Source organism: Rhinoderma darwinii, chromosome 13, assembly GCF_050947455.1.
Source record: "Rhinoderma darwinii isolate aRhiDar2 chromosome 13, aRhiDar2.hap1, whole genome shotgun sequence".
NCBI classification, from domain to species: Eukaryota; Metazoa; Chordata; class Amphibia; order Anura; family Rhinodermatidae; genus Rhinoderma; species Rhinoderma darwinii.
The window spans coordinates 14,002,158-14,028,775 of record NC_134699.1 but is presented as its reverse complement, the minus strand read 5'-3'; the positions used below and the strand labels follow the sequence as shown (position 1 = coordinate 14,028,775).

Sequence of the window (26,618 nt, the reverse complement as noted above, 5' to 3'; positions counted from 1 at the left end):
TTTTATTGTAAATAAAAACAGGATACATTGCGAGGGCTCTGCACAGCAAGCCTCAAGTCAGTATATATATATTTATAGAGATTTATACAGTAAATAGGATATTCCCTTTGGCACAGGTTCCCACACATGAAGGAACATATATATTTAACAGATGCACCAACCTTGTAAACCGTTCACCTGCCAGGGAGCAAAGTGCGGGCAGTAAAATATCCATTGGACCCATCATGGCTCTCGTCCTGTTACTACTGGTCGGTAACCTGTGTCACTCCATCTGTTGCAGTCTTAGGCTGGGTTCACACAGAGTTTTTCACTCGCAGCCTTTGAGCGCCGATGGGCAAAAACGCAGCAACATAAGCCTTCTCTGCCTCCCATTGCTGTCAATGGGAGGTCAGAGACGCAAACGCCCGAAGACAGGGCATGTCGCTTCTTTTTCCCGCCTCCCATTAAAATCAATGGGAGGCATTTTCGGCTGTTTTCCACGTCAAACTCCGTGTGAACTGACCCTTAGGGTACGTTCACACGCTAAACCAAAAACGGCTTAAGAAGTGACATGCACTTCTTTTATGCACCGTTTTTCCCATTGAAATCAATGGGCAGATGTTTGGAGGCGTTCCGCTTCCGTATTTTTAACTATCGTTCGGGCATTTACAGCCCTAAAAACGGCTGAAAATAAGCCGTGTGAACATACACTTACAATAGCTACAGGGACTCAGGTTGCAGACCGCTGCCCCAGCTCTTGCTTCCTGACCAAACCTGTTATAAACACAAATCAGACAAAGTGCATCTAATATCCCTAAGCAATGCAAGCGTGTCTAACAATACTGCTCCTACAGGACATGTTGGGTTACTGCAAAGAAAAACGATTTCCCTAGTTCTAGTAGGAGTCGTTCGCAGTTTCCTTAGTAAAAATGTAACACTTTTGGCTCCTAAGAAAAAAAAAACAGAGTTGTACCAGAATCAATAATAGTCTGATCGCTGGGACCCCCACCGATCAACTGGAGTGGCCGTTGAACATACACACTGCTGCTCCTCCATATAAAGTCTATAGGAAAGACGGAAACAGCTGAGTACAGCGCTCGGCTGTTTCTGTCCATCTCGTAGACATTGAATGGCGGAGGACCCTTTCCTGTTCTATTGTGTCTTCTCTGACTCCAGCTTGTGGCTTAAACTGCGGCACTGGCCAAATTTTGATGCATTTCAACACCTGCTCATAGATTGGTTTTTCTATTAGACAAATGCGCCAAATTGATTTATTTTAATAAATTTGGCGCAAATCATTTCAACTTTCTCATTTATTTAGATTGGCATAAGATGCCATAGAGTGCAAAATATTAAGGTGGTCTGTGTTACATTCCTTACACAGAGGCACAAAGTGAACATATATGCCGTATGGAGACTGCTGTCCTATCACTAAGGGTGCGCATACACATTACATAAGTCAAATTCCTGCACTAATTAATTTTGTAATATCTTTATAATGGTCACAGCACTTTTCTGATACAGCGCTCCAAATTTTCTACATAGACATAACATTCTGGCTGCCCTTACCCACCACTAGGGGGAGCTTACTGAACACATTATGGAGCTGTATAAACCAGTCCTCCGTGAACTCCCTCTAGTGGTGACTGCAGGTAGGTAGAATAGCACTGGACAATTGTGTCATGATTGAAGGGGGTAATACAAGGAGTGTCATGTATTGATTCATGTCCCCAGCCATCTCAGAATCCAGGGCATTGGCCACTGTACACGGGTTTACAACCCCTTTAGTAAGGCACTTACCTGAAGAATGATTGTCCACCTAAAGCCCTCTCAATTTTTTTTTACCCCACTGCTTCTACTTATTAGAGGGACCTCATGGTTCTATAAAAAACAGAAAATAGTCCACATACAGAACACTTTTTTTATCTTGTACTAATGCTGGGTTATAACCTGTATAGAGCTGTTTCCCCAATTCTAGGAAACAATCAGCAAGCATGTTGACAGACACACCCCTAACAAAGCAGTGGGGACAGTAAGCTTGTCCTATATCAGATACAGAGTCTGGTGTAAAGACACTTTCTAGAATTCAAACCACCAGAGGAACCTCTGAGCAGACACTGAACAAGCAGGGGGGAATTGGGAGATTTCCGCTCTGAAGTTGGCAGAATTGCAAATGCTGCTCTGGAATATAATACAGGCTGTAACTCCAGATCAGTACAAGATAAGGAATGCCATGTATTTACAAAGTGATGCGAATTACTTCAGCTCATTGATAAATGCTTGCTGCTCCCATCACGGGTAAGACAACTTAATGTATACAGTAAAATTCCTTTAATCCGGCACTTGATGATCTAAATATTCTGATAATCTGGAAACTCAAAAACCAGGAGCGACATAAGCATTGAGACTCTTTGGATTTATAAAAACAGAGAAATAGCAGCAGATTTTGTATTCACATTTTATTTGTAATGTCGGATTAAAGACGCTTTACTGTATATCACTAAACCCATCTTTACATTGTTCTCTATCATCTGATCACATCCCATTACAAAACAGGAAGTGTTGAGGGAGGTGAGAAGACAAACGCTTACTTATTACTGCTCACAGATGCAGAAGTGTTAAAGCGTCTCTGCAGTCTTTAAACTTTTGTCCACTATGATGTAGCAGAGCTGAATTTGGTATCAAACCCTTTGGGACAGTACAGTTAATGCAGTACATTTTGCTGCAATCCACAGATATCACATCGTGGTATTGTGAAGGGCTGTTCCAAATGACAAAATCGGCTCTGCCACATCTGTAGTATTTCTAAGTGTATAGGTTCCTCTATTCCGCATAGACTATTGGCCGTCTCCGGAGAGCAGTAAGTGGCAAAATCTTAGGTCCCTGGAGTAGGTCAGTTTGCCAATGTAACTCTAGAAATAAAAGATCTGCCCCCCCTTTAACTTTCTAATAAACTTTGGTGAGGAAATGAAACACTTTCAAGATCTCTGTTTACAGCCAGAGACTGATAACTTGTACACACACGAGCTGAATAGATCATCAGCACAAATCCATGACCTGTTAGTTTGCTACAATGTATCAGTGAAGGTAGAAACTTTCAGCCTACTTAGCTTACAGGGGATTGTCTAGACTGGATACAAGTGTAACAAACGCTCAGCTGTGAGAAGTATTAGGTCTATATAGTTTTTAGCCTCTGGCTGTAAAGATGATAATCAAAAGATCTTAAAAATGGTGAGCATTTGTATTAGTAAAAAGTAAATGTACTGCATCTTTCTATGATTAAAGGGGTTGTCTGGTTTATAAAACCTAATTTCAAATACCCTATTAAAGAATTCAGAGTTAATAAAAGTGAGGGCCCTCATTTAAGAGTGTCTTTTGCTCTGGAGGACCTGGCCAGTTCATGCATTACACTGATAGTCCATTGTTTTCAATGTAATGCTTAATTTCCCCTGTAGTGGCGCTGCAGGGAAATTTAACACTCGTCTCCTTGCAGATTACACCTGCTTGTTGGAGCAGTAGGACACACTGGGAATAGTTTATTGGTCAGGAGGCCCCTTTAAGCTTTACTTAAAACCGCTTTAAAAGACAGGCAAGTTCACACAATGCATTTACTGGGAACTGAGGCCATAGAGGATGAATGGAAACTTTCCTTTATACCTCTCTTTGGGATTCGTTTCTTCCAAAAAGAAAAAAAAAATTGGGTGCAGAAACCTCAATGCATATGCAGTGTGTAAACATCCCATTAATTCAAAGGGTTAAATTGGATCGGTAATACATGCGCAAACTTCATAACCAAGGAGAAGAAAAATTGTGTAAATATATATATATATATATATATCTCTCACACAAATACTTTGTCAAACCGGCATGTAGATTAGGACTGTAAACACATCACACACCTGTCACTAAGGCACGCTGAGCTGCGAGGAAAAAAAAAAATCTAAGAACTTTAGTTTGGTCAGGAAGTTATGTAAGTGAATGTCCACCACTTGGTCTAAGTAGATCCAAAATTCTGTGCTGATTAATTTCACAATACATCTTTATAGTGGTCAGAACTCTCTATTTCTGAAATACAGCTCCAAATCCTTTTCAGACAGTCAAAAAGCAAAATTCTGCCTGCCTGTACTCACCACTAGGGGGAGCTTACTGCATACAGCGTAATTTTAAAACAGTATGCAGTTAGCGCCTAAGCCCCCCCTAGTGGTAGTTGCAGGCAGACTGATTACTCCGTGACTGTGTGAAGGAAAGCAGAGGATTTAGAGATCTGTAACAGAAAAACAGAACTCTGATCCCAATAAAGATAGATCATAAAATTAATCAGAAGGTGGAGACTGACATTAAGCCATGATGTGGAGTCAATTCTTGCCACATACTGCTATCATCAGGGTATCTCACCATCACTGAACTGCTTGGACTTTCCTTCTTGACAAAAAGGAAGCCGCCACCGGGTCATGACTATCATGCTCCCTGGCCGGAGAAACGTTAAGGCACTTGTCGACGATGTGGAAGAACTCCTTCATGATGGGAGGATGAGGACGGTGCAGGATTTTCCTGGAAGTCATCACGCACCATTTTTTTTTTTTATACAGTCTCGGGCTTGGAGCATAAAGAACTCTTTTCCAGGGATCAGTCACTTTAAGGTAAAAAAAATAATCCATTGTTCTGCTGCTCTAACACTGACACAGACCCAACCCTGTGCTGGATCTAGAACCTGTTCTAGACTCAGCCAGCGATAGGTTGTCGGGGTGGGGGAAAGTTGGAGAGAAGATTGTCATAGCGTCTCATTAAAAGCCCCAGAGTCTTCCCTCAACGTTCATCTCTCTGGAGAAAATCCATGATCAAGGGAAGGAGGACACTTTCATGAAGATTCAATAGGTGAGTTGGGCAAAGGGATGCCGAAGAAGCTCCTCAGCAGACGGTCTCTGCCGCGCTTCCACCAGTATCCGCTTTACAAAGTCCCGGCAATGCTCTGATGTGTTTGGTGGAAGGTGAGGATTGGTTGGCTGGGTGGCGATTTTAAAAATGGCAGCCATGGCTTCATACTCTGCCCAGGGAGGCTTCTCTGTTAGCATTTCCACCACGGTACAACCCAGGCTCCTGCAGCGAGGACGCAGAAAATAAAAGACCAAATTAAACACAGTCCTGTCCCTTATTTATAAGTGTGCGAGCGAGTGTGTGCAAGTGTGTATGTATGCGTGAGTGTGTGCGTGTGTATATGTGTGCGTATTTTTTTTCATCTCTGTACATTAACGACACATACACAGATGGTATACGGCACACACATCCCCAATACGAACGGGAGCCGTTCCATTCACTATAGCCTACGCCCTCTGTGTGGGAACGGCGCATGCGCCGCTCCCACACAGACCAAAAGGAGCGTGTGCGTGCTGTTTAACTGAATAAAATAACATTTCTAGCGACACATTCCGTTAAAGTGCACCCAGAGGATGGGGGGGGGGACAGGTTCAGTTCACAGCATATGAGCTGACGATTCGGGTGCTGCTTGAGATGAGGGCAGCTGCAATTCAACTCCTAATGTACCTGCTTTATTTTGTATTTGCTTAAAATAAATACGAGCATTGTTTGCCAAATCCTGAGGGAGGACTGTTTATGACGGCAAGAACACCCACACCCCCCAACAATGATATATCTTGTGGATAGGCTGTAAATATGAGAGGGGGAATACCCCTTTAATAAGGGGAAGAGTTCCCACTGTCCTTATCTGGGGAGCGGTTGGAGGACCGGTCCTGTCCTGTATTACACAGACAACCCGTTGATATGAATGGGCGCTGTGTAATGATTCATTTCCCCTGTAGGGATTGAAGACTTTCTGCCCGTTTTCAACACAGATTAAAGCTGATCGCTGGGGGTTTTCAGCAGGGGCCACTTTGTGATCTGAATATTATGAAGGGACTCTAAACAAGTGCGGATTGTTCAAAAAGGAGAAGTCCTCTATGCCAGTATAGGGGTTGGGTTATGCCACTAGAACACATATACAGCCTTATGGACATTGGGGCACATCTTTACACAGCATCTGTATATGGTACATCATGTCTGACAGTTTGTCTTTTTTTTGGAGGGGGGGGGGGGGGGGGGTTTGTGGTATAAATTTTGCGTGTGCGAAACGGTGCTCCAAATTAGGTTTGTACCGCCATCCATTATTCTGTATCGGTGTTCTGACATGTAACCCTTTTTAAGGGGAGGGGGTGATTTGACTTACCAGACATCCGCTTTCCTCCCGTAACCCTCCCCGCTGATCACCTCTGGGCTCATCCAGTACGGCGTTCCAGTCACAGAACGGATACCTGTTCCTGACATGCAGATTGTCTGGAGCCGCTTACTGGCCCCAAAGTCTCCCAGCTTAACATTCCCTGCAGAGTCCCGGAGGATATTGGCCCCTGTGAATATAAAAAGGAGGTAAAGACAAGCGAAACGCGGCAAAAGACCAAGGGATATGTGGCAATAAATCTCTGCCTGTGTCTAGCGGTGGAATGTATAGGACAGAATGAATGAGCATGGCTGCCGGTACAGAGACCATGCAGAAAGAACGTCCGCTCCATCATTGTAGGAGTCCCAGTACTTATGGCAAGCCCCAGCGATACACTACAACCTGCTCTACGGTGCAAAAAACAGACCTTTCATTTTTAAGACCAGATCTTACCCTTTATGTCCCTGTGTACAATCATGTTGCTGTGCAGGTAAGAAACTCCCTCCAGGATCTGCCGGGTGTATCTACGAGTAACATTTTCCGTTAATGCTCCATAAGCTTTCAGCTGATCCTTCACTGATCCCTGTGGAGAATGAAACACAGCGTGTTAGAGACGTTCACGCAATATAACGTCCTGGAATATTATAATCACTTGTCCTGAGAAGCATTTAAAGGGGTTACAAGAGATTAGTAAAATATGGCTACTTTCTTATAGAAATAGTGCCACTTATGTCCATAGGCTGCGTCTGGTATTGCATTCAAGTGAAATCAGGCTGAGCAGCAATACCAGACACAGCCTTTGAATAAAGAGTGGCGCCATTGAGGTACATTGTCTGGATCAACTAGTCATGGCTCTGCTTCCTGATTACACGAAGGTGCCCAGCTCTACTGCATTACAGGGATTTTACCACCAAAGTCTGATTGGTGAGGGTAAAAACGGGATAGTACTGCCCTGGCATCTGACCAGTCTTCTTCTCCAACAAACCCGTCTGCAAGATGACATTCCTTTTTATAAGAAGGGTCCCCTAATGATAAGCTAGTCACACGGTGTCCCCTCTGCTGGGTTTCCCGGAGATCAGCTGAGGGGAACCGGTGTTAAATTCCTCTACAGCGCCACCACAGGGGACATGTTGCATTACAGTGTTCATTAAAATCAATGGGTTGTAAATATAATCTGTAGATGTGCCGAATTCCCCAGGACCCCCCTCTATTAATTGAAAAGTTTGCCAATGTTTTTTTCTAAATCAGATCACCTAACGGACAGCCCCTAGATGCAGCGTGTGATCTGCTACGAAAGGGGCGGCTATTCCAATTCATTTGCAGTTGTGATCGTGGAAGCCGGAGACGCGTTATTAAAGGCCATGTAAACCTCTATCTTTTTTTTTTTTTTTATAAATCAGTGTGTTTTGTGTAAACACAATAAGTTTTTAACTCTTAAATTCGTTTTTATTAAAAATTAGTTTTACTTTTTGGGATACAGCTGCTCTATATGCAGGATACAAAGCAGATGTATCTAGCGCTAAATCCTGTTCCCGTCATGTCCGTGGACCGGACGGGTTCAGTGAGAGCGGATCCTGCGCGTCACTGACACGAAGGATCCTCCTGTTATACAACACATCTAACGTCATAATCCGCCGACCTGACGGGTTCAGTGAATAGCGAACAATACAGATGCTGTGTATAGAGAATACAAAGCAGCTGTAAAACTAATTTTTAATAAAAGCTCATTAAGAATTAAAAGCTAATTAAGAACTTACACAAATAACACTAAACTGACCCGTTTATTTAAAAAAAACAACAAACAAACAAAAAAAAAAACCCTTAACCCCTTAGTGACCACCAATACGCCTTTTTACGTCGGTCACTAAGGTTCAACAGTCAGCAACTCATCATGACAGAGCGCAACACAGCGCCACTCACCCCCGGCATAAACTCCATGAAGATAGTCAGGGTCTTCTCGCCTTTGTCCCGTAAACAACCATAATACTGAACGATCCTTTCATGACGCAGATTCTTCAGCAGCTGAATCTCACACTCCAGCGCACTGACCTCCTGCCGGGACAACAGAACCACGTTACATATCAAAACCAATATACACACACTAGACAGATGTTGGGAGTTTTAGGTCATGGTCACACAAGGCAGATTGCTGTAGTTTTTCATGCTGTACTAAGTTAAAAAGGAAATTTCCAATCTCCAAAAAAAGAACATGAAAAACGGTGCTGTGTGAACAAGGCCTAAAGGAAGAGAAAGGAGTTCTAATGACCTTGCTTGTTTCTGGACTGTCTGGATCAAATTGAACCTGCTTAGCTGCCAGCTCCCGTCCTATGTCCACATCATAACACAGGTAAACCCGACCAAAGGCCCCCTGCCCCAGGAGCTTTCCCCGACGCCAGTTTATAGGAGCACTGGGAGCTGAAAAAAAAAAAACCACAATATAAACATCATCATCACGTGCATAGGACACGAACAATATTTATATGGGTTGTACAGAATTAGAAAAACAGGTCTGCTTTCTTCCAGAACAGCGCCACCCCGGTCCACAGGTTGTGTGTGATATTGCAGCTCAGTATAACAGTGAATGGTGATGAGCTGCAATACCACACACAACCTGTGGACAGGTGTGGTGCTGTTCTGAAAGAAAGAAGCCGTGTTTGTCTAATCCTTTATATTTTGTATTCCATGCAGCTGCTTTTTATAACCTGTAACCTAATAAATACGCCTTAATGCAAATCCCTAATATAGACCCTACGTCTAGATTCGGGATTTGCATTATGATCAACTCCTTTATGCACATTTATTAGGTTACAGGTTATAAAGAGCAGCTGCATGGAATACAAAGTCCCTGCAGCTGCTCTGCCAGTGTGGTCAGCAGCTTACGATGCCAGTAAATGAGGTAAAGGCATGTTGTAGGCATACGGACGACCTCTATGTTGTACTGATCTGCAATGTGGGTAGTGTAATCTGACGTGGCAAAAATGGACTCTCCCAGAATGCAGTACAGCACAGAGCACCGTATTATAGGAGGAAAGCTGTATTGTGAGTGCAGCTCTGGAGTATAATGCAGACTGTAAGGGAAGAGCAGTAATCAATGTATTTACAAAGCGACCGCTGTTTTATGGAGATTCAGTGGCAGAACCCCCACCTGAGTTTATAGCATCTTACATTTAGTTGGCACATTCCTCTCCGGGACACCCAGTGTGTTCTCGCTGTCTGCGCTGCGCAGTCGGTTGCGGGTTTCCAGGTATTGCACAGACAGGCCCATGTTTTCCCCGTTGGTGCTTAAAGATCGACTAGATGGCACAAGGGTGAATAGATTGCCTTGAGGCCGCCTGATTCGTGGGAATGTTCTGCGTCCTAAAAGCATAGAAGCGTTAGGTAAAAACGTACAAATCCTGGGGGGACACCCGGCTGCTTATACATGATTCTGGAAGGCTGGGTGTCAACACGAACATGGCTGCGATTACAGCTTCCCCAGTGGTTGTCACACAGCTTTTCCAGATTCCAGAAAGGCAGAGAGCATCCATCTACATTGCAGTCTAACTGCTTTCAATTGAATATTGCATTCTCCGTCACTCACCATCACTGTAGTCTTTGTGGTGGACAGACACGTGATATCTTCGAGGGTACGTCCCACCCTTTCCTGCTTTGTCATAAAACTGATTCTCACGATCTGCAACGGAACAGAGGAAAATAAATGTTTGATTTCTCCAGGAGTTATACAGGTGAAGGTGAAATATATATATGACTTGTCCTAGCACCTGAGAAATCCTGCCTGTTGTCCGGATTACTCTGAGCTCTTGACATCCGAGACTTCCTGAATGAAGGGCTGAAGAAAGACACAAGAAAGAGAGAGAGATCAAAGACAGCCAATGTACCGGAAGTGTGACATCCCATAAACGTCCGGGGACCCCGGCATCTCTCAGCCAAACCACATCCCATAGGCAGAAGAACACCCAGATTCATCCATCAGTCACACAGCATGGGGGGAATCAGTGGCTGATCATAAGTGTTCAATACATGAGGGACAAGGGATGGTAAAAACCTGGCATGTTGGTTCCTCATTACCACTGACAATAGCCCGTAGGGTGGGCCAACATCCCATATACATTATATACTGGGGGAAGATGCCATCAACAAAAATCTGAAGTCAGCACATGCAATAAAGAATGGATTCTCTTAAAGGGAAGGATCACCTTTAAACATCTTCTGACAGGTCACAGAGATGTCAGAAGTCATCGGTGGCAGGCTGTGCCTTGTGACCCTCACCGACCGCTAGAATGAAGGGTACACAGCACTCTATTGCCCTTTAAAGAGGCTCTGTCACCAGATTTTGCAACCCCTATCTGCTATTGCAGCAGATCGGCGCTGCAATGTAGATTACAGTAACGTTTTTATTTTTTAAAAACGAGCATTTTTGGCCAAGTTATGACCATTTTCGTATTTATGCAAATGAGGCTTGCAAAAGTACAACTGGGCGTGTTGAAAAGTAAAAGTACAACTGGGCGTGTATTATGTGCGTACATCGGGGCGTGTATTATGTGTGTTACATCGGGGCGTGTTTACTTCTTTTACTAGCTGGGCGTTCTGACGAGAAGTATCATCCACTTCAGAACGCCCAGCTTCTGGCAGTGCAGACAGCGTGTTCTCCAGAGATCACGCTGTGACGTCACTCACAGGTCCTGCATCGTGTCAGACGAGCGAGGACACATCGGCACCAGAGGCTACAGATGATTCTGCAGCAGCATCAGCGTTTGCAGGTAAGTCGATGTAGCTACTTACCTGCAAATGTTGATGCTGCTGCAGAATCAACTGTAGCCTCTGGTGCCGACACGATGCAGGACCTGTGAGTGACGTCACAGATCTGCACTGCCAGAAGCTGGGCGTTGTGAAGAGAAGTGGATGATACTTCTCATCAGAACGCCCAGCTAGTAAAAGTAGTAAACACGCCCCGATGTACGCACATAATACACGCCCAGTTGTACTTTTACTTTTCAACACGCCCAGTTGTACTTTTGCAAGCCTCATTTGCATAAATACGAAAATGGTCATAACTTTTTTTTAAAAATAAAAACGTTACTGTTATCTACATTGCAGCGCCGATCTGCTGCAATAGCAGATAGGGGTTGCAAAATCTGGTGACAGAGCCTCTTTAAGTACTTGGAAATCACTGAAATGGGACTAACGTGCATGCAGTGAATGAGAGATTATGGACGAAAGGGCACGGCATTCAGAGGACTGTCTTGGCCTCTTCATTCTAATGATTGGTGTGGGGTGTCAGGGCATAGACTACCACTACAGACATATGTCAGGGGATGAACTGTCCCTTTAAATGAGTCAAACTAGAATCTTAAACCCGTTAAGCCCCTTTACCAATACATTCCAATGGCTGGTGACGCACAACACAAACTCATATCACATGAAACCATTTTCTCATATGTAGTCTTTAGCTTTACTATATATATATATATATATATATATATATATATATTCAAAAAATAGGCAGCGCTCCACAGCATAGTAGTCAAAAAAGTGAAAAACGTTTATTCACCCAGATGTAAGATTGCCACGTTTCAGTCCCAATCTGGACCTTTCTCTGCTTGATGCAATCTTACATCTGGGTGAATAAACGGTTTTCACTTTTTTGACTACTATGCTGTGGAGCGCTGCCTATTTTTTGAATTCCTAAATTTGGACTATTGCTCGTGGTCTGAAGGCTTGCACACACGAAACCCCTGATAGAGGGGACTATTTCAAGATTTGTGGTGCGGTTCTTCTTTGTATTTCTTATATATATATATATATATATATATATATATATACACACACACACACACACACACACACACACACACACACACACACACACACACACACACACACACACTAGGGATGTCACGACATCAGAATTTGGACTTCGCTACCGATACTTCGAGTAGTATTGCGGTTTCGATACCAATTCGATACTTTGCCAACAGTAATAAAAAATTTCTGATGTGAGGCGCGTGGTGTGATGATGAATTTAACCTCCACGTGCCTCACATTAATAGTAATTAACCCCATCATGTTTCTCAGTCATAATGGGTTATTATGTAAGGTATATGATGGGGTTAATTACTATTAATGTGAGGCACGTGGAGGTTAAATTCATCACACCTTGTGCCCCACAATAAGTGATAGAAAGCAGTTTTTATTTTATTTTTTTGACAGCGTACACATCATAAATGATGCAAAAAAATAGTTGTGCAGGTTATTACGGCCGCGCCAATACCGAATATGTGTATATTTTATGTATTGAGACTTATTTGAATGTTTATTGTAAAAAAGGTGTATGTGTATTTTTTTAAATTTAACATTACTTTATGTTTTTACTTTATTTTTTAAACTTTAATGTACTGGCATATATCTATATTACAGCACATTAGCCTGTGTACTGATGGTACACAGGCAGTTGTTAGGTCATACCAAAGTATGCCCTAACAACAGGAAATATGGTAGGACAGCCCTGGGGTCCTTCAATGGACCCTGGGCTGTCTGCCCATATATGGCATGTCCCTCAATCGCGTCACAGGAATTCCCTGTGACGCAATCCATGGGGCATCCCCCTTCTCATTTTCCCCTGAATGCTGCAGTCCGCTGTGATCGCAGCATTCACGGGAATAACGGCGGAGATGAGAGGTTTCTCTGATCTCCGCCGTTATGGAGCGAGGCTGCGGCTGTGTAATACAATTATTGCCCCGCTCCTGACCGGAAGTGTGTGCGTGGTCAGCATGAGGAGATGCGGCCGGCGCTGCACTAATGAGCGGCGGTTCAGGCACTGAAGACAGAACATGGGGTTGTTTTGTAGTGTCCCCGCCATGTTCTGTTTTCAGTGCCGCCGCTCATTAGTGCAGCGCCGGCCGCATCGCATCATCCTGACCCAGCGCACTTTTAATTAGGACTCAGGAGCACGGCAATGACTATCACACAGCCGCAGCCCCGCTCTCATACATTCATGTGTTACCATACTAAGCCGTGCGGCCGTACAGCATCGAACCGTTTAGGGATGCACAGTATCGAAGTTTCGATGCATCGGGCATCCCTAACTAACACACACACACGTTGCATTCTGTACTACAATGTATACCTGTCCTCTGATTGGTCCAGAGACTGGCAGCTGCCAGATATCGAATTCTCTGTACTACTCAGTAGGTCCAGCATCTAGATCAGAAAAATGTAGTTAGTGGCTTTGGAAATACTGAACATTTACTGAATCCAGTGATTGAGGATTCCTAGAGACAGTGGGAGATTCTAGACACGTCCCTCCAAGTCAGGTTCAGACTTACACACTGATCATTGGTCTCGGGGATGAACTCGCCCTCGCTGTTGATGCTGGTATAGGAGCCCTGTCGCGCAATCCTCTGCTGCCTTTCGGGGACATAGCCGGGGGGTGGGGAGCTGCGTCCAGGATTCTGTGAATCTGCGAGAAGAGGACATAACAATATAAAGAAACATTTCTATATAAAATGTATTGAAAAGTACATTAAGTATTGAGTTGTACGGGACGGGATGTCATTCATCGGCTTTATGTGAGGAGTATTTGGGGTTTACATCAGATGGCGCGGATGTTGGTAGATATAGGTTCTCTGGTGATTTAGATACAATGTAAGGGATGATTATAGAAATTGATCAGATACTCACTGACAGACAGGTGTCGGCTCCGGGTCTCTGCAGAATGATACGCTGCAGTGACATCGCCCAAAGACTGCGAGGCCTTGATCCGCACTTGTTTCTGGACCCCTGTGTGGGTTGAGGATGTCTGAGGAAAAGAAGTAAGCGTGAAACGGAGCCTCGACAACACTGATAATACTACTTCACCAGTGGCGGCTGGGACCACAAACAGTCAAAATCAGGGATTGAGGGGTGACCCCCCCCCCCCCCCCACCAATCCAGTCACCTAACAATAGTGTAGTGTCCGGCCATGTGCAGTCACTTACCATCCAATAATTGGGGAGAATCCGGAGCGATCTCACATAACCTGTATACGTATGGACACTTCTCTATTGATGGCTGCACCACACCACGGTCTAATGGCATGTCCAAGTGTAAACAGTAATGTGTTCCAGCTCGAGACCACCAATCTATTGGGGGGTTATTTGCTCACAAACCAACCCATCTGTCTGGATGCATGAGGCTCACCAATGGTCCCCTCATTCCTGATGCAGTCGTACAGTATACATGCAAAGGAAGGACTACAGAGCTAAGTCTATAGGGCAGTCGTCCCCAACATATGCATCTCCAGCTGTTGCAGAACTACAACACCCAGCAAGCCCTGACAGCTGCAGGCTGGAGAGTTATACGTTGGAGACCACTGCTACAGGAGCTGGAGAAGCAGAAAGTCATACACAGTTACCCTGCAAGTGACAACACAACATATAAAATACAGATTACGTTCATACATGGTTCCTGTCATGGGAGAGGAGCAGAATCCGAAGACTTTTCATACTGGAACTTCGATCTAAGAGATCCACGGCCTTGTCAAGATCATCCTGACTTCTGAGGGGTATAGACAGCTGCAAAGAAGTAAGAGAGAGGTCAGTCAGGAGCCGCAGTGGGTACAAGCAAAACATCTAATAGCAGAAGTACTTGGCCGCACACAAGTCATTCTCAAAGTTTATGGAAATTAACAGGCAGTTCTGTGCCGGATTATCAGATACCGGATTAATGGAGTTTGACGGCACTGGAATTTTAGACTAATCTCACCTCGTTGTTCATGTAATGTAGGTCCATCTGCTGCCCAAAGACCAATTTCACTTTTTGTTCTACATCCTCAAATTTTACAGGCCGAGGAAACTGCAGGATCCTGTGAGATAGAGACGCATAAATGAAATGAACCCAAGATATATAGACATCACCAAGTCAGAAAGAAACTTTTACCATCATGTGTTTTCTGTGCGGAGTAATTTCTGACACAGAGTTCCAAATCCCCTTCATATACATTGAGTAAAATGATAAAATTCCAGTTACCTTCAGTCACCACTAGAGGTAACTTACTAAATACACAAATCATATGCAGCAAGCTCCTGAGCTCCCCCTTGTGGTGACTACATAGAGCCAGAAATGAATCATCTGACATGTCCATGCAGAGTATTAGAGCTGTGACTCTTATAAGGATATAATGTGTGATAGTATATCGCTAGGATATGCCAGCACACATCGATTATTGGGGGTCCAACTGTAGGAACCACCACCGATCCTGCAATTGAAGGAATTGCAATGCTGGTTTAGTGGTACATCCTCCTTCTCAGTTTATCCCTGCACGGTGGCGCTCCCGGCCACCCGCTGTGCAAAGTCACATTCACGTAAATGTAGCGGTGTTTCAGATCCCTGCACGGCAGGTAACCAGGAGCGCCACTATGCAAAGAAAAACAGTGAAAATACTGAGCAAATATGCAAAGTGTGAATAAGGGATAGGAATGAACAACCAATACTAACCCCTAAATAACGCTGACTATTCTAAAAACGTTGCGAGTCCACTTGAAGTATGCTGTTGCTTTACACTGAAGGATAAATACGTACAGTAAATAAACAATGGGTGTAGTACCAAAAACTGCCTGCAGGTGTCAGTATGACTACAGCTCTCATTGCTGCTGCTCATCACACGGCTGTAATATAGATTAGGATTATAATGTAGTAAACCCAAAGTGATAAATCCAATAGCAGAAAAATGCTCAACTCCACACTAAACATAAATAACAGCAAAGCCAATGTAGTAATATTTTTACTCCAATTGCCATAAACTTTTTTTTTTTTTTTTAACATCTCCAAGTGCAACGTTACTTGACCCCATTAAATATTCTTTCCTCCAGTTTATCCCATATCCACATGGCGGCTGCGATGACATTTCCCTGCAATGGGCACCACGTTTCTAGAATGCCTGCTGGATCTCATTTGCATACAATGCCAGTGGCACTAGGCAGGAAATCCCGGAGCGGACAGACATGATGGTATACAATGACACTACTGCAGCGGAGATACAATCTATAGAGACCAGCTCAATTCTATAGGTCCCTTTTAGCCACACGCCAGGAAATATTTTGCCCGGATCCAATGAGACGCCTGGGTCAAAAACAGAATAGTACATGGCGAACTATGGAGCGGTTCCGGAAGTTCTCAGAACTGGCTGATACCAGGGAACAATAGATAATATTGCCTTGTACATCAAAGGAAGACCAGATTGAAAGTAGGGTTAGTGCCCCTTTAATTTATGGTTTTGCTCCCATTTTTACTGTCGCACAATTTTTTTTTTATCTCGTTATTTTTAGCCACTACCCAAGATCCTCCTGTCGCTCAGAGTCCAACTACTTATGTGGGAAATATTAATGAGCGGCAGACGGAGCTGCTGAATCTAAGGATTTTCGGGCCTGGAGCAGACGCTGACATTCTGTGTTCTTGGCCAGAACGTTGCTGGCAACATCCATAGGACTTTTATCTGAGAGCCTTTCATGGGCCGTCATGTGGACGGTTCTGGGGCTTCATTAAGCTGTTAGCAGATCCGTTTCTTTGGAAGGAGAGGAAACCACAAAGGACATTCCTGAAATATCCAGCACCAAGCGGGGGACAGAGCGAGCCAGTGTTTGCTAATAGTCGGCTGAACCTTCCACCTCCGTCCTGTTCGCTCCTCGTGGCCGAGTTCAGCCGGCGCTAAGAGCTGTCCCACTGCCTATAAATCCTCGCTGCTCAGCCCCGGGCCGTCTGACATAGCTGTGGTCAGATCTGGCAGCCGCCAGGCTATTTTCCCGACTCCCGTCTGTAAATGAGAACCCCTTAATATGAGGGAAACTCAGGTTAGTGATCAGACGGAGCCAGGGCCGGTTCACAATTGGGCCATTCACGGTGCTGCGTACATTCCTGGGCAGTATAAACGATATTATACCAAAGGACAAAATCACCGCAGCTCGCAAGTGTTAACATGGCGGAAGTCATAAAATCTCAAGACAAGCTCAAAGACCCCACACGGTGCGGCTTCTGCTCATACACAGGCAGGTTGCCGGATACCTAGAGATGTCTGGTCTCAAGAGGCAGCCTGAAGGAAATAGCTATTCCCTAATGTGGCGCTACAAGCTACTAAGTGTCAGACGGCGCCTATAGCCATCGATTTAAAGGAACACTCCAGGCAAAACGTATATACTTAGTGCAGGGCTCGAGGGGCGGAGCATGACACAGAGGCCCAACGAACAACAAAGTTGAATCCTTGTGTCATGCTCCGCCCCCTGAGGTCCTGCACTTGGCACAGTATAGCATCAGTTTTGCTTGGAGTGTCCCTAATACTCGCTTATCAGAATCATCCCTACACAAGAACTTAAAAGGGGTTATCCCACCACGTCAATTTATCACCTAACCACACGATAGGTGATAAGTGTTTGATCGCTGGGGGTCCTAACGATCAAGAAAACTGGGGTCCTGAGTCCCCTGAATGAAAAGAGCAGCGGTCACGCATGTGCGCTGCCACTCCATTCATTGTCTATAGGACTGCCGGAAATCAGACTGCGCTGTACTTGGCTCTCCGTTCATTCAGGGGACTCAAGACCCCCATTCCCTCGATCGGTAGGGGTCCCAGGGATCAAACACTTATTACCTGTCCTATATGATAAGTTGATGTGATGGGATAACCCCTTTAAGCAGGGAGTTTAAAGTGTTGTTCGATATATTTTATGTTACAACTTCTCACCATTTTCAAGATCTCGGATTGAGGCCCCATATGCACGACCGTAGAGTTGCCCGTAATTACAGTCCGTAATTCCGCGCCCATTCGTTTCTATGGCCGATGAACACCCTCCCATATATTTACGGGAAGGTGTCCGTGCCCTAGAAACTTGCCGAAAAAAATAGGACGTCCTATTTTTTTATTTTATGGACCATGCTCCCACGCTTTATAATGGGAGCACGGCCCGTAAATACGGACGACTGTGCCTGTAAATACGGGTCATAATTAAGAGTCAGTGAATGAAAACTTTGAATTGAAACTGAAAACCTGTCCTGATTATTCATTGCTCTGACACATTGTGACAGGATGTGCGCGTGTGTCACTTGTACATGATCAGGACAGTGTTCAGCCTCTGGATGCAGACAATCAATCTTCCCCTTTACAGAAAAGCAAGCAGAGGTCTTGAAATGGTGAGCAATTGGAACAAAGTATATTAAAAAGTTGCAGAGCTGGCCTTTATATAGTAATTAAATTGTATTTAGAAAAAGTTTGTCGTTTGAAATCTTCACCATTTTCAAGATCTATGCTTGCTGTCCATGAATGAAATGACTATTGGCTGAATCAGAGGATGAAATCCCTCAAAAGCCAGTCCAGCAGTTTATTAGAGTGTAAGTAAGTAGTCTGGGGTCCAGGACAAGAGAGAGATTTGTGCTGGGATTTCTTACACTGATACATTGTAACAAACCCTCAGTTGTGAGCAGTTTTATAAATTGTAAAACCCCTTTAAAAGAGAACCTGGCACAATGATAAAACAAAGTAAATATAAATCATTGATTCGTCCTCGTCTGTCAATTTCTGCTTTTGGAAGACCAATATAGCAGCCACGACATCGGTCATGGGATGGCACCCAGCTTTCCCAGACTACTGAAAGCCAAATCTGCCAAATTATAATTTACTCTAAGTTACGCACCCGTATCGTCTGTGGACTCATTAACACTAGAGGATAACTGCTGTTTTTCTGGATGGGGTAAGGGGTCTATTTCAGCGCCAATTCACATCCATGGACGAAGAATTGATAATAAAACAATTTCACTCACCGCCTCTCTCCATTGTATTCAAACTTTATCCTCACATCGTTCTAAAATGGAAACAAATAGAATTACAGACAAACATCATCGCTGTATTATTGGGTTGTGTGGTAATAAATTGGGATGATCCGGACGTCCCCCATGAGTCCAGCAACTGAAACCCCCGGTAATCAGCTAGGGAAGGTGCAGACGACCACACAAGTCCCCTACACAGAGGACAAGTCATGTAATACGTGGTCACGCCACGTCTGCCAGAAGGGAAGACACTCTATCCAGTAGCGCTCTACTCCGGCTGTATCGGGTGGTCCTGAGTGGGGACACCCCTCTATGATGTTCATATGCCCCAAGTATCCAAATGACTGACTATTAGAAGGGTTGTACATCATTAGAAAAACATGGCTGCTTTCTTCTAAAGAAACTTTCTTCTTCTAGAGGGTCCATTGGCAGATCATAATACAGACCGTCCTGGCATTGGCGTCAAGCTGACTTGGATACCTGATGTGGCACACATTATTTGGAGTCCCTGATGGACACATCAGTGGGGTGCGGAGCAGGCACAATGGCACCCAGAAGCTTGTGAGATGATACCTACTTTAAATGGGTCTCTCAGGCCATCCAACACTCCCCTCTATACTGTACAAGGGACACTGCAGCCCAGCCATATACCGGTGACCTGTAACACTCATTACAGGGCACGTTGCACGATTTACAGGGTCATGTGGGATTAGGGTATGTGCACACGATGAGAGGCTTTTACGGCTGAAATGACAGACTGTTTTCAGGAGAAAAAAAGCTGCCTCGTTTCAGCCGTAATTCCTCCTCCTCGCATTTTGCGAGGCTTCTCTGACAGCCGTAAATTTTGAGCTGCTCTTCATTGAGTTCAATGAAGAACGGCTCAAATTACGTCTGAAAGAAGTGCCCTGCATATAATGTATATAAGTGTCCCGCATATAATGTATATAAGTGTCCCGCATATAATGTATATAAGTGTCCCGCATATAATGTATATAAGTGTCCCGCATATAATGTATATAAGTGTCCTGCATATAATGTATATAAGTGTCCTGCATATAATGTATATAAGTGTCCCGCATATAATGTATATAAGTGTCCCGCATATAATGTATATAAGTGTCCCGCATATAATGTATATAAGTGTCCCGCATATAATGTATATAAGTGTCCCGCATATAATGTATATAAGTGTCCTGCATATAATGTATATAAGTGTCCCGCATATAATGTATATAAGTGTCCCGCATATAATGTATATAAGTGCCCTGCATATAATGTATATAAGTGTCCCGCATATAATGTATATAAGTGTCCTGCATATAATGTATATAAGTGTCCCGCATATAATGTATATAAGTGTCCCGCATATAATGTATATAAGTGTCCCGCATATAATGTATATAAGTGTCCTGCATATAATGTATATAAGTGTCCCGCATATAATGTATATAAGTGTCCCGCATATAATGTATATAAGTGTCCCGCATATAATGTATATAAGTGTCCCGCATATAATGTATATAAGTGTCCCGCATATAATGTATATAAGTGTCCCGCATATAATGTATATAAGTGTCCCGCATATAATGTATATAAGTGTCCCGCATATAATGCATATAAGTGTCCTGCATATAATGCATATAAGTGTCCCGCATATAATGCATATAAGTGTCCCGCATATAATGTATATAAGTGTCCCGCATATAATGTATATAAGTGTCCCGCATATAATGTATATAAGTGTCCCGCATATAATGTATATAAGTGTCCCGCATATAATGTATATAAGTGTCCCGCATATAATGTATATAAGTGTCCCGCATATAATGTATATAAGTGTCCCGCATATAATGTATATAAGTGTCCCGCATATAATGTATATAAGTGTCCCGCATATAATGTATATAAGTGTCCCGCATATAATGTATATAAGTGTCCCGCATATAATGTATATAAGTGTCCCGCATATAATGTATATAAGTGTCCCGCATATAATGTATATAAGTGTCCCGCATATAATGTATATAAGTGTCCCGCATATAATGTATATAAGTGTCCCGCATATAATGTATATAAGTGTCCCGCATATAATGTATATAAGTGTCCCGCATATAATGTATATAAGTGTCCCGCATATAATGTATATAAGTGCCCCGCATATAATGTATATAAGTGTCCCGCATATAATGTATATAAGTGTCCCGCATATAATGTATATAAGTGTCCCGCATATAATGTATATAAGTGTCCTGCATATAATGTATATAAGTGTCCCGCATATAATGTATAGAAGTGTCCCGCATATAATGTATATAAGTGTCCCGCATATAATGTATATAAGTGTCCCGCATATAATGTATATAAGTGTCCCGCATATAATGTATATAAGTGTCCCGCATATAATGTATATAAGTGTCCCGCATATAATGTATAGAAGTGTCCTGCATATAATGTATATAAGTGTCCCGCATATAATGTATATAAGTGTCCCGCATATAATGTATATAAGTGTCCCGCATATAATGTATAGAAGTGTCCCGCATATAATGTATATAAGTGTCCCGCATATAATGTATATAAGTGTCCCGCATATAATGTATATAAGTGTCCCGCATATAATGTATATAAGTGTCCCGCATATAATGTATATAAGTGTCCCGCATATAATGTATATAAGTGTCCCGCATATAATGTATATAAGTGTCCTGCATATAATGTATATAAGTGTCCCGCACATAATGTATATAAGTGTCCTGCACTTCGTTGCCGAGGCTGTATTTTTACGCGTCGTCGTTTGACAGCTGTCAAACGACGACGCGTAAATGACAGGTTGTCTGCACAATACGTCGGCAAACCCATTCAAATGAATGGGCAGATGTTTGCCGACGTATTGTAGCCCTATTTCATAATACGCTTCGTTTACGTCTGAAAATAGGTCGTGTGAACCCAGCCTTAGAAACAAGGGTCTGCTTTGGTGTTGTTTCGCAGCCCCATTCGGGTCAATGCAACGGAGTTGCAATACTGGACACGGCCCATGGACAAGGGTGTCGCTGTTTTTAGAAATAAAGCAGACCCTTTATTCTAAGGGTATGTTCACACGCACTGTTTTCAGACGTAATTCGGGCGTTTTACGCCTCGAATTGCGCCTGAAAAAACGTCTCCATTCCGCATACAAACGTCCGCCCATTGCTTTCAATGGGTTTTAAGGTGTTCCGTTCACACGAGGTGTCATTTTACGCGTCACTGTCAAAAGACGGCGCGTAAAAAGATGCCCGCGTCAAAGAAGTGCATGTCACCTGAAAATCAGGAGCGGTTTTCAGGCGTAAACAGCTCCGTAATTTCAGACGTATTTTGCTACTGCGTGTGAACATACCCTAAACCTGGACAACTCGTATAACAATCCTATCACTCGGCCATCTGTACTGACTGAAGAACCTCACCTGTTTATTGGGGAGGCTGCTCGCCTTTGTTTTCACCCCCTCGATTCCTGTTGTTCGATGACGTCTTCCCATTTGAAGGGCGACCAGGTCCTGCATAATGGACTTGAGGGCTTCCTGCTCATCTGTATGGGGGAAGGGAAAAAAAAAAAAAAAAAAAGTTATGGTCACATGACCGATCAAAAACTCCTCCAGATGAGATATTGGATTCTGTATGTAGGCCAAGGAGCTTACTGTTCAGAATGGTTTCGTGGACTGAGGGGGTTTTGTGATTTTGGACCAGTGCATGAATTACTACAGTAGCAGAGGTCAGTCTTATTTTCATGGATTATGGTGGAAACTTGTCACTTATATTGATGTATGACATCAGTGACCTCAAACCTGCGGCTCTACAGCAGCTGCAAAACTACAACTCCTAACATGCGCTCACAGCAGCCTGCTTTCAAGGCATGCTGGGATCTGTAGTTTTGTAACAGGGGGGGTCTGCAGGTTTGAGACCATTCAAATTACACAGTAAGGATAGGACAAGAGGAGAAACAGCAAAGTAAACTGGTCTACGACGTGTTCTAGTGACAGAACGTCAGGGATCATTCTCCTGCAGACAGTATACATCGAGCCGGGATATTGGCAGAACCAGCTAAGACACAACGCTGCGTTATTCACTGCTCCCATCTAGTGTGAGGAAGCCAAGTGGGAAGAAGGACAACACCACCCACATCTAGGATCTAGGGCTGGACAAATCCCAGGAGTCGGGTCACCAGTGCAATTTCCTACTGGTTCCCAGTATCAGTTTCCAACTGATATTGATCAAAATTAGGTTAAACAAAGTCAGAGTGGCTCCTAAATTCATCAGGCTGGCTAGTAAAGCAGTGGTCTGCAAGCTGCGGCTCTCAGGGAATGCTGGGAGTAGTAGTCTTTCAGCAGCCGGACAGTCGCAGGCTGTCAGGGAATGATAAAATATGTTGTTTTGCAACTGCTGGAGAGCCAAAGGTTGTAGACCAGAGACCTTCAGCATTCTGTCCCTCCATTAACCGTCCGGCACACACAAATCTACTTAAAATCCAAGAGTTGTTAACATCACTGCAAAAAATAGTGTAAACTTCCATTCATACCATCTAGAAATAGCAAATCTGCCAAGTTGTGTCACCGTCATTATCAGATACTGACCATAGAGGAGCGTCAAAGATTAAACACGCAGGGGCTGACAACGTCTTGTACGATCAACTGACAGCAAGGGAAGGAAATGACAAGAGCAAAGCAATGAACAAATCCCATGTGCGCTCATCTACAATGTATCAGAACAGAGATATAACCAGTGCGCTCATCTACAATGTATCAGAACAGAGATATAACCAGTGCGCTCATCTACAATGTATCAGAGCAGAGAGATATAACCAGTGCGCTCATCTACAATGTATCAGAGCAGAGAGATATAACCAGTGCGCTCATCTACAATGTATCAGAACAGAGATATAACCAGTGCGCTCATCTACAATGTATCAGAACAGAGATATAACCAGTGCGCTCATCTACAATGTATCAGAGCAGAGAGATATAACCAGTGCGCTCATCTACAATGTATCAGAGCAGAGAGATATAACCAGTGCACTCATCTACAATGTATCAGAGCAGAGAAATAACCAGTGCACTCATCTACAATGTATCAGAGCAGAGAAATAACCAGTGCGCTCATCTACAATGTATCAGAGCAGAGAAATAACCAGTGCGCTCATCTACAATGTATCAGAGCAGAGATATAACCAGTGCGCTCATCTACAATGTATCAGAGCAGAGAAATAACCAGTGCGCTCATCTACAATGTATCAGAACAGAGATATCACCAGTGCGCTCATCTACAATGTATCAGAGCAGAGAGATATAACCATTGCACTCATCTACAATGTATCAGAGCAGAGATATAACCAGTGCGCTCATCTACAATGTATCAGCCTAGAGATATAACCAGTGCGCTCATCTACAACGTATCAGCCTAGAGATATAACCAGTGCGCTCATCTACAATGTATCAGCCTAGACATATAACCAGTGCGCTCATCTACAACGTATCAGCCTAGAGATATAACCAGTGCGCTCATCTACAATGTATCAGCCTAGAGATATAACCAGTGCGCTCATCTACAATGTATCAGCCTAGAGATATAACCAGTGCACTCATCTACAATGTATCACAGCGGATTATTTACACTATTATATACTATACGGCATTGTAGTTTAGTAAAGGACCATTCCTGGCTGTTTGGTGATGGTCGGTGTGAAGCTTCTGACAATATGGGCTCAATCACACAGCACATGGAAGCAATTCTTCTAGGGGAGAACACCCCCTTATACCCCGCACACCCGGCCGCATGCCACTATTTATTCAGTTTCTGTTAAAACTTTATAAATTCAGCGGATATTGGAAGTACAGCAGAGGTCCCTTATGTACCCTACAGAGCGGAAAATTATCACCTAACGCACCATTCTGCAAAGCAACGTTCCGCAGGACGCAGGCTGGGCCGGGGCAACGCTCCGCAGGGCGCAGGCAGGGGCAACTCTCCGCAGGGCGCAGGCTGGGCCGGGGCAACGCTCCGCAGGGCGCAGGCAGGGGCAACTCTCCGCAGGGCGCAGGCTGGCGCAACTCTCCGCAGGGCGCAGGCTGGCGCAACTCTCTGCAGGGCGCAGGCAACTCTCCGCAGGGCGCAGGCTGGGGCAACTCTCCGCAGGGAGCAGGCTGGGGCAATGCTCCGCAGGGCGCAGGCTGGGGCAACTCTCCGCAGGGCGCAGGCAACTCTCCGCAGGGCGCAGGCTGGGGCAACTCTCCGCAGGGCGCAGGCTGGGGCAATGCTCCGCAGGGCGCAGGCTGGGGCAACTCTCCGCAGGGCGCAGGCTGGGGCAACTCTCCGCAGGGCGCAGGCTGGGGCAACTCTCCGCAGGGCGCAGGCTGGGGCAACTCTCCGCAGGGCGCAGGCTGGGGCAACTCTCCGCAGGGCGCAGGCTGGGGCAACGCTCCGCAGGGCGCAGGCTGGGGCAACTCTCCGCAGGGCGCAGGCTGGGGCAACTCTCCGCAGGGCGCAGGCTGGGGCAACTCTCCGCAGGGCGCAGGCTGGGGCAACTCTCCGCAGGGCGCAGGCTGGGGCAACTCTCCGCAGGGCGCAGGCTGGGGCAACGTTCCGCAGGGCGCAGGCTGGAGTAATCCCCACCAGATGGTCATGGTAAAGCACTGCATACAGTTGGGCACATAACTGTTATAATTCAGTGCCCCAGGAAGCTCCGCACTCACCCATGGCGGCACAGGGGGAGACGTCCCGGGCTTTGTCCGCCTCCCGGCGCCTCAGGCCTTCAGTAAGGGGTCCCAGGTCTTCTTGAGAAACTTTACGCACGGATAACATCAAAGGCCGAAACTCCCCCAACTTCTCTTCGGGTGTCCTGTCATACCCGCGGGCGTCTCCGGGTCACCTCATATCCGGGTGTCCTCAGTCTTCGAGCTTTCAAGGCCCCGCGCACGCGCAAAGCGATACTTCCTATAGGACAGAAAAGCTGGCACTCATCCCAGTGCGCGACGAACAACAGCCAATGGACAAGCTCATCTGCACGTGGACCGCAAAAGGAACGCGGCGCAACCAAGGGGCGGGGTTTCCGATGACAGCTATCACTGGCACCGGGCGGTGCATGTTACCATAGCGACAGAAAATCAACTCCAATACACAGAACTCATATTACCATAGCTTCCAAAGGAGCGGTCACCCAGCTTTTCCAGACTTCTGTGTTCCTGACCAGCACATACAGTGGTCGACCCTTTTTTTTCCCCTTCAAATCCCAACATCAATTCAAACTCCAAAATTAATTTAGGCCCCAGATTTCAGACTACATACCTTAAAAATTAACTCACAAACCCTAAATCCCTGCCCCCTCAGATGACGTGCACTGCAGCCGTGTTTGTACTATACAGGTCACTGAATGGCGCCGCCACATGTGCAGAGCAAAAGAACCACACGCCGAACCGCCATCAGTAACCGGACCACGAAACCCCAGATATTCCTCCACAGAAGCCAGGCAATCAGTGATCCATTCGCAGAATATAGGCTGCTGTAAGGAGTCTATTCACATGGTGCAACTTCCACGATTACAGAAAATCGTAGCAAAACTGTTGTTTTTATGAAATCATGAAAATATCGCAGCATTTTTGTGGTAATTGCGACAATAAAC

General features: G+C 44.7%; 1 protein-coding gene across 1 annotated transcript; it reads right to left on the bottom strand.

The window, feature by feature from the left end:
* Nucleotides 1-25,929, bottom strand: MAP3K3 (mitogen-activated protein kinase kinase kinase 3). The gene is made up of 16 exons (XM_075846961.1): nt 25,693-25,929; nt 22,417-22,538; nt 18,971-19,011; nt 14,930-15,029; nt 14,626-14,739; nt 13,868-13,985; nt 13,513-13,646; nt 13,314-13,387; nt 9,949-10,016; nt 9,768-9,860; nt 9,353-9,544; nt 8,454-8,602; nt 8,108-8,239; nt 6,641-6,770; nt 6,200-6,377; nt 1-5,076 (listed from the first exon to the last, which is right to left on the bottom strand). Exons 1-16 carry the CDS (start codon nt 25,799-25,801, stop codon nt 4,848-4,850), a joined length of 1,983 nt encoding a protein of 660 aa, XP_075703076.1. The 5' UTR covers nt 25,802-25,929; the 3' UTR covers nt 1-4,847.
* Between the last annotated feature and the right edge of the window lie 689 nt (nt 25,930-26,618).

What these genes read in the sequence shown, in the direction of transcription:
- MAP3K3 (XM_075846961.1), bottom strand. Translation starts at nt 25,801, where the DNA reads ATGTTATCCGTGCGTAAAGTTTCTCAAGAAGACCTGGGACCCCTTACT. An exon ending in GAATACAATGGAGAGAGGCG is followed by an intron (nt 15,030 to 18,970) that starts GTGAGTGAAATT and finishes TCTATCTCACAG; the next exon opens with GATCCTGCAGTTTCCTCGGC. An exon ending in TCTCCCATGACAGGAACCAT is followed by an intron (nt 13,986 to 14,625) that starts GTATGAACGTAA and finishes TCTTTTCCTCAG; the next exon opens with ACATCCTCAACCCACACAGG.